The 15304-nt window shown below is 41.0% G+C and overlaps 2 protein-coding genes across 2 annotated transcripts in view; both read right to left on the reverse strand.

The window, feature by feature from the left end:
- Nucleotides 1-1611: 1611 nt before the first annotated feature.
- LOC138975827 (uncharacterized) lies at nucleotides 1612-6309 on the reverse strand. The gene is made up of 2 exons (XM_070348591.1): nucleotides 4893-6309; nucleotides 1612-2364 (listed from the first exon to the last, which is right to left on the reverse strand). Exons 1-2 carry the CDS (start codon nucleotides 5287-5289, stop codon nucleotides 1976-1978), a joined length of 786 nt encoding a protein of 261 aa, XP_070204692.1. The 5' UTR covers nucleotides 5290-6309; the 3' UTR covers nucleotides 1612-1975.
- Nucleotides 6310-6989: 680 nt separating this feature from the next.
- LOC138977407 (uncharacterized) overlaps nucleotides 6990-15304 on the reverse strand; it is an 18450-nt gene continuing 10135 nt past the window's right edge. The window contains exon 8 of the mRNA XM_070350296.1: nucleotides 6990-7308. Coding sequence (XP_070206397.1) covers nucleotides 7113-7308 — 196 coding nt within the window. The 3' untranslated portion in view covers nucleotides 6990-7112. The remainder of the gene's footprint in view (nucleotides 7309-15304) is intronic.

The following is a 15304-nucleotide window of genomic DNA, read 5'->3' on the forward strand; positions in this document are numbered from 1 at the left end:
CTATGCAGACTTGCAACCACCTTTTCCCCAACTTTTGTCGTTTGATAATCGCTACCGAGTCGTCGAGGCCAAGTCGGCGACAAATCTGCCATGTGAACGGTCCCAGCGATTTAGTAGGTACGCTTTTGGCCAGATTTAGCAGCGACTCCAAATCTCAGTTGAGCACTGCTCGACTCGGCCGTGACTTTGCGAAGATTTTGCGGAGACTTTTCTTATCGCGTTTACTGAATGGTTAGCTCTAGCCAAACCGCTCCTATCGCATTAGGAGGTAGCTCCGATAGCTGCACTGGCCTAAAAATCTGGCGAGAATCGCCGCTTAAAACTAGTTTGAGCGTTTGCGCTGTTCACATCGGCAGCGATTTTGATTTGACTTGGTGCCGACTGAAATTGTTTGAAAAGGTCGGGGAAAGTTGGTACAAAGTCTGCCACGTGAAATCCACTTTAAGGTTCACAAACTTTTGCCTTCGCCGACACTGTCTCTATCAAAATTCGAAATAAGAGACTCATGAAGCACCAGTTACTGTACAATAATTGTCTTAACAAGTCAGTGCAAACTAAAATTGCCCCCCGTATACTCAAAACCGCCTTCTGCTTTGCCCCTTTAAACGCGCACTCAGAAGAGAGAAAATGTCAGTTTTACGCCCTCACAGCAGAGCCATTAGGGGCATGTTACAGTACGGGAAAACCCGAATTTGTATGAAAATAAAAAATAAACAAGTCGCGTAAGGCGAAAATACAACATTTAGTCAAGTAGCTGTCGAACTCACAGAATGAAACGGAACGCAATGCAACGCAGCAAGACCGTATACTCGTAGCATCGTCAGTCCACCGCTCATGGCAAAGGCAGTGAAATTGACAAGAAGAGCGGGGTAGTAGTTGCGCTAAGAAGGATAGCACGCTTTTCTGTACCTCTCTTCGTTTTAACTTTCTGAGCGTGTTTTTAATCCAAACATATCATATCTATATGTTTTTGGAATCAGGAACCAACAAGGAATAAGATGAAAGTGTTTTTAAATTGATTTCGACAATTTAATTTTGAAAATAATTTTTATATATTTAATTTTCAGAGCTTGTTTTTAATCCAAATATAACATATTTATATGTTTTTATAATTAGAAAATGATGAAGAATAAGATGAACGTAAATTTGGATCGTTTTAGAAAAAAATAAAAAAAATTACAATTTTCAGATTTTTAATGATCAAAGTCATTAATTAATTTTTAAGCCACCAAGCTGAAATGCAATACCGAAGTCCGGGCTTCGTCGAAGATTGCTTGGCCAAAATTTCAATCAATTTGATTGAAAAATGAGGGCGTGACAGTGCCGCCTCAACTTTTACAAAAAGCCGGATATGACGTCATCAAAGGTATTTATCAAAAAAAGGAAAAAAACGTTCGGGGATATCATTCCCAGAAACTCTCATGTCAAATTTCATAAAGATCGGTCCAGTAGTTTGGTCTGAATCGCTCTACACACACGCACACACACACACACACACACACACACACACACACACACACATACACCACACCCTCGTCTCGATTCCCCCCTCTACGTTAAAACATTTAGTCATTACTTGACTAAATGTAAAAATGCAGGGGGGGGGGGGGGGGATGTAGACAGCTGGCTGCCGGCTGCTAGAGGAGACCTGAAATGGGCTAGGGACCGGGTTGGGTCGTCTTGGGTCAGTGCTGAAATGGTTACTTTCTTGGCTGTTGGTCGAACGGACACCCGGGCTTCATATTTTGTGCATGCATGTATTCGTGTGGTTTGCCTTGAGCAGATCTGGCTAGGCTTTTATATAGGACAAGACCATCCCTTCACTTACACAAACAATGACAGGCCTGGTTGCTCTCAGTGCGCAGCGGTCTATTTTTGTTTACCTAATTAATTTCGCAAAAGGTTGATTTTTGGGTATGTGACCAAGTGGAGAGATCGTCTTATCCCAGGTGAAAGCCAGGGGCGGACAGGGCCTTTAAAGCCCCCGCTCAGCGGGCGTTTTGACACGTACGAGCTGCGCAGTGGACCGAGACACGCCGCTCTGAAACGCCCCGGCCGAGTCGTTCAGGTCGCCGACGAACACCACAACTTTCCTCTCCAAGCCTGCAACCTGACTGGGAGATCCCACAGCAATGACATCAGGCCCCTGGAACGTTGCTACGTCAGACACGGTTACTATGGGAACGCCGGCAAGAGAGCTGCCCGTAGACCCAGGATTTATCAAGCCGATGTGTGGACCCAGGGAGGTTTGCATTCCGCGAAGAAAACCTCGTAATGTGTTAGCTTCGATGTCCCAGAGAGTGTATGAAGTGAGGACGAAGACGTCTCTGTAGGTCAGAGCTTGGGGACTGCTTGCGCTTCTGTCTGTGAGAAGGTTCAACAACATGTCAGTGAGGTGAGGTTACCGGGGCGCCGAAGAGATTTGGAAATGATATTATCCTCTCTCTCTCTCTGTCTGTCTGTTGTTTGCCTGTCTGTCTGTCTGTCTGTCTGTCTGTCTGTCTGTCTGTCTGTCTGTCTCTCTCTCTCTCTCTCTCTCTCTCTCTCTCTCTCCTCTACACCGCTACGACCGAAGAGAAGTTAAAAATAAATTCCTGTTGTGCAGCGGGATAAAGTATTCCCTCATACCTCGGAGATATACCTTCACTTGCTCGCAGCGACGTCACGTGACATTTTAGATGGTGGAACAGAATGCTGTCGCTTATCGGCACTGGGTGCAGTGCCTTTGTAGTGCACTTGCACTACAACGGCACTGGGTCCAGTACCCGCTCCGGCATCGAAGCATTTTCCACTAAAAAGTGCACAAAATTTGACCTATTTCGTCGCCTATAGGGGACGGAAAGAATGTCATTTCAATGGTGTGATAACATTCTTTCCGTCACGTGACGTCGCTGCCAGCGAGTGAAGGTATATCTCCGAGGTATGAGGGAATACTTTAACCCGCTGCACAACAGGAATTTATTCTTAACTTAGCTTCGGTCGAACCGGTGTGCAATGGGTGCTCTCTCTCTCTCTCTCTCTCTCTCTCTCTCTTTTTCATCACTATGTGATAACTGGCTATCGGCAATTAATCGTACGGACATATCAGGGGCTGTATTTCTTGATTTTAAGAAAGCTTTTGATCTTGTAGATCACACATTACTTTTACATAAACTCGCATTGTACGTGAACAATCCCGCAACGTGTTCATTCTTTAAATCATATCTTGTCAACAGAACACAGTATGTTTCTATAAACGGTAAAACATCTCCCAAAGGATGTTTAAAGAGTGGAGTCCCCCAGGGGTCAGTTTTAGGGCCTATCTTGTTTTGTGTATTCATTAATGACCTCCCCCTTCATATATCTAATTCCAAAGTTAAAACGGAATTTTTTGCAGATGATTCGACGCTTCACACAAGCTGTAGGACTGTTCAAGAAATTGAAATTTCCTTACAGTCTAGTCTGAATGAAGTCAATAGTTGGTGTAACCAGAATTGTATGATAGTGCACCCAGGAAAGACAAAAAGCATGATTATTACAACAAGACAAAAACACCAGTCACGACCTCTTAAGTTAAATCTTTCTCTGGAATCACAACCTGTTCAGCAGGTAACGGAACATCGTGTTTTGGGTGTGATAGTCGATCAAGAATTAAAATGGCAATCTCATGTACATTATATTTGTCAAAAAGTATCCAAGAATTTGTTTCTGCTATCAAAGTTAAAGCAATATGTCGATATCGCAACACTAAAACTATTTTATCATGCCCACATCTTATCCCATATTAATTACGCATCAACTCTTTGGGATGGCGTCTCTGATATTCACATGAAAAAATTAAACTCTCTACATCGTCGGGCAGCTAAAATCATGGTAAATGGTCCACAATTATCAGCTGATTTGAAGTTAAAGAATCTAAACTACCTGCCGCTAGTTAAACAGTTACAGTTTAATAAGACTGTAATGATGTATAAAGTATGTCATGGCGAAGTGCCCATCTATATTCAGGACCTATTTCACAGAGTCACCGAAAGGTACGGGTCTATCAATTTTCTACCACCAATACCCAGGATTGATTTGTTCAAAACTAGTCAAGCCTTCTCTGGCGCTATGGTGTGGAACTCCATTCCGTCTGTAATAAGATCATTAACCTCACTAAAGAGTTTTAAACAAGCTCTGCATAATCATTTTATGTCTACCTAGTTGGCTATACTAGTCTTAACACGTGCAAGTAGCTGTCAACAATTGGCAAAGCTTTATGAATTACACAAATATGTTCTTTATTATATGTATTATGTGGAATTTATGTTGCGATTTTCCATCATCACTTCATCATCATCATCATCATCATCATCATCATCATCATCATCATCATTATCATTTACACCATATAATCATTATTAGCAATTGTGTAAACGTTGGTATCGTGTGAATTTTACCGTCGATCACTTTCCATGTGTTAACATGTTGCATGTTTCGCTTTCGATTTGTATGTTGCTTACTTTGCCATTTTATTGTTTATATTTATTTGCTTGTTTGCTTACTTGTCGATTGTTTGCTGGTTCGTTCGTTTACTTTGTTTATTTGTCATGTTGCTTTACTTGTTTATCATTTATTAGATATTTGTATTAGAAGTAAGGACCGGTTGTAAGAAAAGGCGTCGCCTTAAACCTCTATCCTTGAAAAATAAAGTTCCATCATCATCATCATCATCATCATCTCTCTCTCTCTCTCTCTCTCTCTCTCTCTCTCTCTCTCTCTCTCTCTCTCTCTCTCTCTCCTTGAAAAATAAAGTTCCATCATCATCATCATCACCTCTCTCGCCACTCTTTCACCCATCACCCCTGTCTTCCGACCCCCCCCCCCCTTACAACACACACACACACACACACACACACGCACACACAACTCACTGGTAACGCCAACGTGCAGCTCCTCTTTCAGAAAACGTCCTACGTCCTCTCCGCAGGTCTCGCAGTCAGCAGCAACCTTCTCTCCATGCTTCGCTCCATCGTGCAGGACCTCTTTCATCCAAGGCCCCTCAGCTGCCAGAGGGCTGGGGCCTTCAGTGTAGCCTTCAGTGTAGCCTTCAGTGTAGCGGGGGTAGATGCTGAAAGGGTTCAGACAGAGACTATAGAGTATACAGAGACGCTCCATACGGTGCTGAAAAGTGAGACCGGAAGCCCAGTGGCGCCACCACGCGGAAACATGGAACCACCTACTTTCTCTTTCCACAGCAGTAGTGATATCGTGCTGCACAAGCATGGCCGCGCCAACGCGAAAACGCAGTGGGGCATGGTGTTCGACCATCAATTGCTCAAACGCACATGCCAAAGGCTACAGGATGTTCAAATTTCCCAAGGAAGAGGATTGTTTCTTCAAATTTTCTCTCGTTAAATGTTGGAAAATCAGTATAAGTTGTAGCGTCGAACTACGTGTATCTATTCTACTGGAACAGTGAAAACACACACTGTACACACTACAGCCTCAAACCAGTCCAAGCTGTGGATGTTGATACTAGTTTCACATGTATAAGATTTATTTCTCCTCTACTTTATTTCATTTCGGCATGCCAAGTCTGGAACAGGCTGAGTGGCAAATACGGTCGGTGATCGCGGATTAGGGTAGACATAACAATCTCGTTTGATTGACACGGCCGTCGCGGGGTTATAGTCTACAACGGATAACAGTTTGCAGCTTCGAACGTTAGTATTATCATGATTAATATTTTGATTGTAAACGTTTTGATGTTGATGATGATGATGATGATGATGATGATGATGATGGCTATTGTTGTTGTTGTTTGTGTACACCATTTTGAATAAGTAAAGGTCAAAGAGGGGAGAGAGAGAGAGAGAGAGAGAGAGAGAGAGAGAGAGAGAGAGAGAGAGAGAGAGAGAGAGAGAGAGAGAGAGAGAGAGAGAGAGAGAGATTGGATTGTTTACTCATTTATGCCATAGCCCCTTATGATAGGGGTGAACAGATATACAATGACATAATGACATTTGCACACAAATCAAATGAAATAAATCATACACGAACTAAGACATTACATTTCAAATAAAATATACCGTAGGCTTACATGAACTAAGACATAACAACACTACGTAGCCGAACTGCTTTGTACACAGAAGCTGACAACTTTCGAACAATACCTTCATTCCCAGATGCCATAAGCATAGAAAACTTGTGTAAACTTGGGTTTCTATCAAACTTACGGCAGGAATAAATTAACTGGCATCGCAAATCACGAAGTGCGGGGCAACAAAGCACAAAATAAAACTTATCTTCCCGAAGTTACTTTCCCTGCACAATGGGCATAACAACATATCCGCATCGCCTTATCTCTTATATCGATTAACGTGCACAAATAGTTCTGTTATTCCACCTCGGAATCTTGTCATAATAAGAGAGAGAGACAGAAAGAGAGAGAGAGAGAGAGAGAGACTGAGAGAGAGAGAGAGAGAGACTGAGAGAGAGAGTGAGAGAGCTTTCTGAACAAGAAAAAAAACAACTGAAAAGAAATAAGAAAATCATCGATCGATATTTTACAGTTTTCCTTACATGATAACTTCTTAGCTCCGTGTAATTGACAACCCATTTCAGTTCCGATGTGCTGGGACGACACCATATTGACTAAATGCCTTAGTTACCGATTTAACCGGGAACTATTTCGTTAATAAACAATTTATTCCTGACATATTTTCTCAGGCTTAACTGACCATGTATTCAGTATGTATTTGTATTTGATTAAAACACACAAAAATAACGACGGTTAGTTCGTGAAAAGAGACTGACTTGAATCATGTTTGCATAACTACAGCGATGCAGCGAATATTGCCTAAGAAAATTTGATTTAATTTTAATCTATACCATTTTCTGCTGTGTTTTTATGGTCATTTAAAAAGGATGTTCACAAACAAACATATTTTTTCATCCAGTTACTTTTTGCAGCACTGTCAGCCGGACAGAACAGACAGTATGTTAATATAAACGTGATATAAACACAGCCGACAGCAGCCGCTATACGCGAACTTCCTTGTGCGGCAGGGTGTGGCTCTTTTCCCGCGCTGGGCTGGCCGGTCTCATTTTCGCACCGCAGCGCAAAGAAGGATGACGCGTCTCTGTATACTCTATAGTCTCTGGTTCAGATCCACCGTTCTCTGCACGAGGTAGGTGACTCCTGGTGGTGACCTGAGGGGCTCTGTAAGCTTGACCTCGGTCATGAAGTCCGGGCGATGCTTGCTGAAGACCGAGGCTGCCCACATCCTCAGCTGGGGGACCTGGTCGTGAAGCTTCTGGCAGAAATCGCTGAAGTCGTCGGAATCTCTGTACGGGGGGAAAGGATGAAGAGGCGGTAAGAGAAGTGGTTGAAGTGTTTTTTTTTTTTTTTTTTTTTTTTTCTTTTTTTTCTTTTTTTTTATTCTTTTTTTCTCTTCTTTCTCTTTTTAGGAGATCAGACATTGTTAATCACACATGTGCGTGCGTTTTTTTTCGGTTTTTTTTTATATCGGAAGTTTTTATTATTTTTTTATTTTTTTATAATCATTTTAATTCTTATTAAGTTATTATTGTTTTCCTTCAGTCTCACTCTTTCTCTCAGCTTCACACTCAATGGACAGTAAACAGATCATGGACAATTGTTTTTAATTTTTATTTTATTTAAATTTACCCTCTCTCTCTCCTCTCTCTCTCTCTCTCTCTCTCCTCTCTCTCTCTCTTTCTCACACTTGTCCACACAACATCTCTCTCTCTCTCTCTCACTCTCTCTCTCTCTCTCTCTCTCTCTCTCTTTTCTCTCTCTCTCTCTCTCTCTCTCTCTCTCTCTCTCTCTCTCTCTCTCTCACTCCCTAGTCTGTCTTTCTCTGCATCCACTTTCTTTCTCTTTGACTTGTCTGTTTTTTTCTTCTGAATTTTGTTCTTCGGATTCTTCTGTCCTCTTCTTTGTTCTTCTTTTTTGCTCCGTCTCTCTCTCTCTCTCTCTCTCTCTCTCTCTCTCTCTCTCTCTCTCTCTCTCTCTCTCTCTCTCTCTCTCTCTCTCTCTCCTCTCCCCCATACTCTGTCGGTCTCTCTCTCCCATAGTCTGCCAATCTCTCTCTCTCTCTCTCTCTCTCTCTCTCTCTCTCTCTCTCTCTCTCTCTCTCTCTCTCTTTCTGTGTCTCTCACTGTCTCCTCTTGTTCTATCTTCTCTCTCTCCACCTATTTTTTTTTATTTTACATTTTGTCCTATATTTTCTTCCGTCATCATTTCTCCTTTTGTTACCTAACGTTTCTTTATTTCAATTTCACAGATAGCAACATATATGCGAGTCACAAGTCAATTATTTTTCTTAAACTTAACTCTTTTTCAAAAATACATCCGATCTCTAAAGGGGTACCGTATCTATAAATACCTATGCACATTTTTGCAATCAAGATCAGCAAATTGACATAGTTTGCTTCAGCGGATGAAATAGAATTCCTTTTAACTAGGCCAAATAGGGCATCCCGCACATCAACATGAATTCTCTTTGAACAAGCGGTGAAGAAGGCTTCTTCAACAAGATTCCACACTTTGCTTATTTTTATACAATAATAAAAGAAATGTTCGATATAATCTGTCTCTTCTGTACAATGTGTACAGCTAATACTCTCAGCAATGCCCATTTTATACAATATAATGTTCGTTGGATAAATGTTATGAGTTATTTTCCAGTGTAGCAGTCTCAATCTTACTTCTTTTGATGCGTTGCTTGCTATCTGCCAAATGTCCTTGTTTATTTCAATTCCCATCTTTCTTTTCCAGAAACTGACTGCAATAGTGTCAGTTTGATAAGCGTCTACCATTAATTTACGAAACTGCCTGGGTTTAAATGTACTTATTTTTTGATAATCCATTACCTTCATAGCTTGTATTCCATTATCATTCATCTTCAAAAAAAGGGATGCTATTGCTGTGCGAATTGCCCCATATTCAAATAGTCTTGTTGGTTTATGCCCAACTCTTTCACAAATCCTGTGAAATGGTAAAAACATATTATTCTCGTATAAATCCTTCACATAGCATATATCAGATGTAACCCAATCACGTAGAAACATTGTCTTGCCACGATAAGCAATTAGAGAGTTATTCCATAGGCATAAATTCTCCAGCTGGGTCATTTTTTTCACGCATGGTAATATCTTTTCATGGTTGTCAAGCCAACATTCTAAAACGCTTTTCCAGAACTTGTTTGTAATCAATCCCAACCCTTTAAATAAGGCTGGTTTGACGTTTGCTTGAAAGCAGCATAGATTTTTTCCGAGTTTGGAGAACATACTGAGTGGAATACTTTTCCAAGCTTCTTCGTTTGGTTGCAGTAATTTCGAAAACCATCCAAGTACAAAGGATTTTTGAAAGTCACCCAAGTCAATCATATTTAGGCCACCTTTACTTGTTTCCTGGCACATAACTTTTCGTTTTACCTTTTCATAGGCTTTTGTGTTTGAAAATCTTTTTTTCCAAATGAATCTGAAAAACATTGAGTTCAGTTTACATATGATCTTTTCGGGTATAATCAAAGCTTGCAAAGCATGTGTTAATTGAGGGATCAAAAGTGATTTTACAAGGCAAATCTTTCCCATTATACTGCAGTTTCTCTTAGACCACTTAATCATTGTGCTCTGAATATGATTAATTTTTTCCGTCCAGTTTTCTTCGATTTACGAGGCTTCTAAGTTATTACTAAAATATATACCAAGAATTTTGACTTTTGATTTCCATCTGAAGCCACATGGCTGCTCCTCAGAGTACTTCTGTGAACCCAACCACATGGCCTCCGATTTCAGTCTGTTCACAGCCAGTCCTGAGAACTTGGAGAAATATGACACCAATGTCAGAGCATTTTGCACATCATCAGTGCCTTTCAGAAAAAGCGTAATATCATCAGCGTACAAGATCATTTTCAATAGTCTTTCTTGATTAGTACTATTGGCTGATGGCAAGAATACCCCTTTAACTGACTGATCTGCCCTCATCTTGACTGCCAGCAGCTCTAAGGCGAGCACGAAGGCCATTGGTGAGAATGAGCAGCCTTGTCGAATTCCAGCGTTCATTTCTATAGGCTCTGACAACCACCCCATATAATTTACACAACTTACTGTTTCGTTCATGAGCGTAGTGACCCATCTAACAAAAGTGTTACCAAAATTGAAGCGTTTAAAGATATACATTATGTATTCTTTTGATATTGTGTCGAAAGCAGCTTTGTAGTCTAGAGCTAGGAGTAGCCCTGGTTTGTTCGTTTGTTTGAGATGTGTAATTATATCATCAATCATTCTAACTGCTGTGCTACTATTTCTGCCTTTCATAAAACCAAATTGATTTTCATGAATTATTGTTCCAAGCACACTTTTTAGGCGTACTGCTAGACACTTTGCCAGTAACTTATAATCTGAGTTTAGTAAAGATATTGGTCGCCAGTTATTCAGATCATCCCTTGACAGTTGCTTCCCTTTGTGTATTAATGTTATAACTGCTCTCTTTTGGGTCGGAGACATTTGACCATTATCAAAAGCGGCGTTCAAGGAACATATAACCATTGTCTTTATCTGACACCAGAAAAATTTCATAAAACCAGTTGTTAGACCATCTCCGCCTGGTGCTGAGCCATTTTTCATTATTTTTAAAGCCTTTGTGATTTCATCTTCAGTTAAAATGCCCTCAATGCTATTTTTCTGTTCTTCGGTCAATTGTGGAACTTCTACGTCTTGTAAAAACATTTCAACATATTGTTCATCAAAGTTAATTCTTTTTTTGTATCTATTTGAATAAAAACGAGTTTGCTCTTTTACAATATCTTGTCTTTTTTTCAATACTTGTCCCTCCTCATTAGTTAGTCTATCCATTACTTTACTATTTGCTCGAGCCTTTTCTAGGTTGAGAAAATATTTAGTGTTTTTTTCCCCGTCTTCAATACATTTTACACGTGCCCGTGCATGGGCACCTTTTGCTTCTCTAATCGCATACAATTCCATTTCTGTTTTATACTTCTCCCGTTGATCAACTAATTCTTTGTCTGTCGGGTTAAGAGCCAAATTCTTCTCTATCTCATCTAATTCAGACTGTAACTCTGCTTTCCTTCTGTTTGATAATTTGTTCTTAGTTTTACAGTATGCCATGCACCATTCCCTTATTTTAATTTTGCAGAGTTCCCATTTTAGTTGATCATCTATTTCGGTGTTTTCATTAGCATAGTCTGTTAATAGTTTATTCATTGAGTCTACAAAAGTTTTATCGTGCAACAAACTGTCATTAAATTTCCAATATGAGGGTCCCCTCTTGATTTGAGACATGTTATAGGAGAGGGAAACGAGTCTGTGGTCAGATTGTGCAACCGAGTGAATTTCACATTCTGTTACCCTATTTAATACTGATTCTGTGGCAAAAATATAATCCAGTCTGCGGGCGATAAAAGGATTTTTCCTTGACCATGTATATTCTTTTTCTCCATGGTGAAATAATCGCCACACGTCTATTAACTCATTCTGAGCCATACAATCACGGAATGTGTCAATATCTTTTTCGTTGTGATTTTCACCACTAATAATATCTGAATCATTGTCCATCACACAATTAAAATCCCCACACACCACACTATAGACATTTTCCGGTTTACTGACCTGGTTTCTTAGCTGTTCAAAAAAGCGCTGTTTGTTCTTATGTACTGCTGGTGCATATACGTTCCAAATATACATATCGTTATCATTAAACACAACGTGAATACCAATAATCCTTTGGCTTTTGTAAATACACTGAGTTTCGCCTGCAAAGCCCTTCTTTATGAGTATCATCTGTCCCATACTGTGACTAGTTTCCCCTGTATAATACAGTGCCCCTCCCCATTCTCTTTCCCACGCTGCTGCATCGTGTTCTAAAATATACGTTTCCTGAATACATATTACATCAAAATCTTTTTTCCTTAAATCACGGAAAAATGTTCTTCTTTTGATGCTGTTTCTTAATCCATGGATATTAACACTTGCTATTTTAATAGTTCCCATTTTAACAAGAAATTATCATTGCTTAAATCGCTTTAAGAAGAAATCGAAGTCCATAGGGCGTGCCAACGATCCGTTACCAGAAGACCAACCTATCATCCCCTAGCCCCTCAAGTGATCACAGCCTCAGAGGATGTTGATGATGGGAGGTTCTGTGTGCCTGGAGTGTTCACCGTCAAGCTGTCGGCGTGGTCCTCGATGCGCGCTGACTTGGCTGGATCATCAGCACCGGACGGAGAACTGTGAGGCCGCTTCTCTCTTGGCAGTGAATGGGATCGAGGGAAGTTGATCTTAGCCTGTGTGGAGTCTGAAGCGCATCTTCCAGAAAGTCTCCTTGGAGTAAGTGGGGAAACCGGGAGGGGGGAGGAATTGGGCGGGGGCATGGGAGTGGGAGGGGGAGGGATTGGAGAGTAGTGGATAGGAGCTGATCCTGGAGTGCTGCTGTGTGCTAGACCGCCCACGAAGGGCAGGACGTTGTTGCTTTGGCGTTCAGGCTTATCTGGGTTCGCTTGCTCTGTCGTGACTTTCTGAGTGAGACCTTCTTCCCCAACGTCGCTATCCAGGAGTGTGCATGCCGGGTCCCCGGCCTTGTGTCCAGGTTGCTTGCAGTCTCTGCAGATGACGTCATTAGTACATATCGCTGCTCTATGGCCCTTGGCGAAGCAGCGGCTGCAGACAGAGTTTTCTGGCTTGTCTTTCTGTTCTCGGTGGTATAGGGTGACAGAGGCACTTCCGATGGAGACTTTCTGTGGAAGGGGCTGTGAGGGGATGGCTATGTAGATGAACCGTCTCCCCGTGAGCCATCTGGTCAGGCCGCCATTCTCATCTCTGTCTCTTTCCATCATAAGCTTGGAGTGGGACTCGCAGCCTAACTGGGACAATTTTCTTTCTATTTCCTCATTGCTGTAACTGAGTGGCAAATTGCCGATGATCAGCTTGGTTGTTCTGCTTTCTGTGACGCCTTCCGGAGTTCTTACAATGTAGGGATTTTTGTCGAAAGGGCTGATAGTCTGATTTCTCAACTTGATGCCTCCTAATAAGAGATCATGTCGAGCCTTCACAGATTTCGGGTACAGGCGCCATAATCCACCAATACGCTGAGCCCCGATTACTGATCCGTAGCCACTGGTCTTTTCAGCACTTCCGCATATTTCGCGTACAGTGTACTGAGTGTCTGAATCAGGGAGGTTTCTACACGGGATAAACACTGGAGGGGTCCCCCTATCCGGCCCTTGGGCACTCTCAGCACCTGTGGTAGCCGCCGCCATTGAGCTGAGTGTATATGTGTATTTTCCCCCTTTTTCTGTATGTTAGAGTGTGTGAATACATAAGGCACACTTCAATCTAAGTAAATTCAAAGTACAGATTAATAACGAAAGACAGTCAAAGTACAAAGTACAGGTAAAATAGTTTAGTGGTGTTCAGGAGTGTCGAGTTACCAGCGCCTGTGGTTGCACTGCATTGGGTTTATCAGAGCGTGTCCGTGTAAACACACTCAGTCACAGTCATTTAGTCACACACAGTGTGAACACACTTAGTCACACACAGTGTCAAAAATACGCTATGCGGGACGGCGACGCGAGGCGACCAGCTACGCTGGTATGAACAGTGGAAGTGGTTTTGATATTATCATCTTTGGCATATTACAAATTTGGAAATGATTGCAGAAAAATGTTTCACAACGTAAAATCCTTATAAGCAAACTCATTTTCGTCTCTCTTTTAACATTTAGTCAAGTTTTGACTAAATGTTTTAACATAGAGGGGGAATCGAGGCGAGGGTCGTGGTGTATGTGTGTGTGTGTGTGTGTGTGTGTGTGTGTGTGTGTGTGTGTGTGTGTGTGCGTGTGTGTGTGTGTAGAGCGATTCAGACTAAACTACTGGACCGATCTTTATGAAATTTTACATGAGAGTTCCTGGGAATGATATCCCCGGACGTGTTTTTCATGTTTTCGATATATGTCTTTGATGACGTCATATCCGGCTTTTTGTAAAAATGAGGCGGCACTGTCACACCCTCATTTTTCAATCAAATTGATTGAAATTTTGGCCAAGCAATCTACGACGAAGGCCGGACTTTGGTATTGCATTTCAGCTTGGTGGCTTAAAAATTAATTAATGACTTTGGTCATTAAAAATCTGAAAATTGTAAACAAAACAAAAAATTATAAAACGATCCAAATTTACGTTCATCTTATTCTTCATCATTTCTTGATTCCAAAAACATATAAATATGTTATATTTAGATTAAAAACAAGCTCTGAAAATTAAAAATATAAAAATTATGATCAAAATTAAATTTTCGAAATCAATTTAAAAACACGTTCATCTTATTCCTTGTCGGTTCCTGATTCCAAAAACATATAGATATGATATGTTTGGATTAAAAACACGCTCAGAAAGTTAAAACGAAGAGAGGTACAGAAAAGCGTGCTATCCTTCTCAGCGCAACTACTACCCCGCTCTTCTTGTCAATTTCACTGCCTTTGCCACGAGCGGTGGACTGACGATGCTACGAGTATACGGTCTTGCTGAAAAATTGCAGTGCGTTCAGTTTCATTCTGTGAGTTCGACAGCTTGACTAAATGTTGTATTTTCGCCTTACGCGACTTGTTTCTTTATATCTTTTTTGTTGTACAATATTTCGCTCACAGGGTTGTCCGTATCTTTGCTCGCAGCATGCACCTGACCAAAATCGTTAAACAATGCTGGAGACATTTCTCAGAAATAATGAAGATTATCCATGCACACCTCTTACTATCTGTACTCAGGTATTGTCTTTTTGGGGGGATAAAATACGCAACAGGCAGTTAAATGTTTATTTGTTTGTTTGGTGGGGTGGTGGGGTGTTTTTTCCATGTTTCCCAGTTTGCTTGACTGTTTGCTTGATCGGCCTTATCTACAGTGTGCCGATGGCCTAAACGAGCTATGATATAAAAATGATAACTATAATGAGGATGAATATATGACGCAAATCCTAAATATTAACATATATCGTGTTTTACTCGTGGCGACAGGTTGGGATATTTTGACGAACACAAGTATAATACGCCCAATCAAAGACGACACGTATTATACTTGTTAGAGTCAACATATCCCACCCTATCGCCACGATGAAAACACGATATCATTTATATTGCTATTCTGACCTAGATATGGGGTTATTAACTTGTAAAATGTTAGTTCTTGTTTTGATGCGGTTGGTTTTTTGGTGAGAGCAGACGAACTTTCTTCACGCATATGTATTGCACATAACACTAAGTACTGCTCTCTCGGCCGGTGTAACACGAGAAAATTACTCCCACGAG

The sequence above is a fragment of the Littorina saxatilis genome, linkage group LG9 (genome assembly GCF_037325665.1).
Source record: "Littorina saxatilis isolate snail1 linkage group LG9, US_GU_Lsax_2.0, whole genome shotgun sequence".
Taxonomy (NCBI): domain Eukaryota; kingdom Metazoa; phylum Mollusca; class Gastropoda; order Littorinimorpha; family Littorinidae; genus Littorina; species Littorina saxatilis.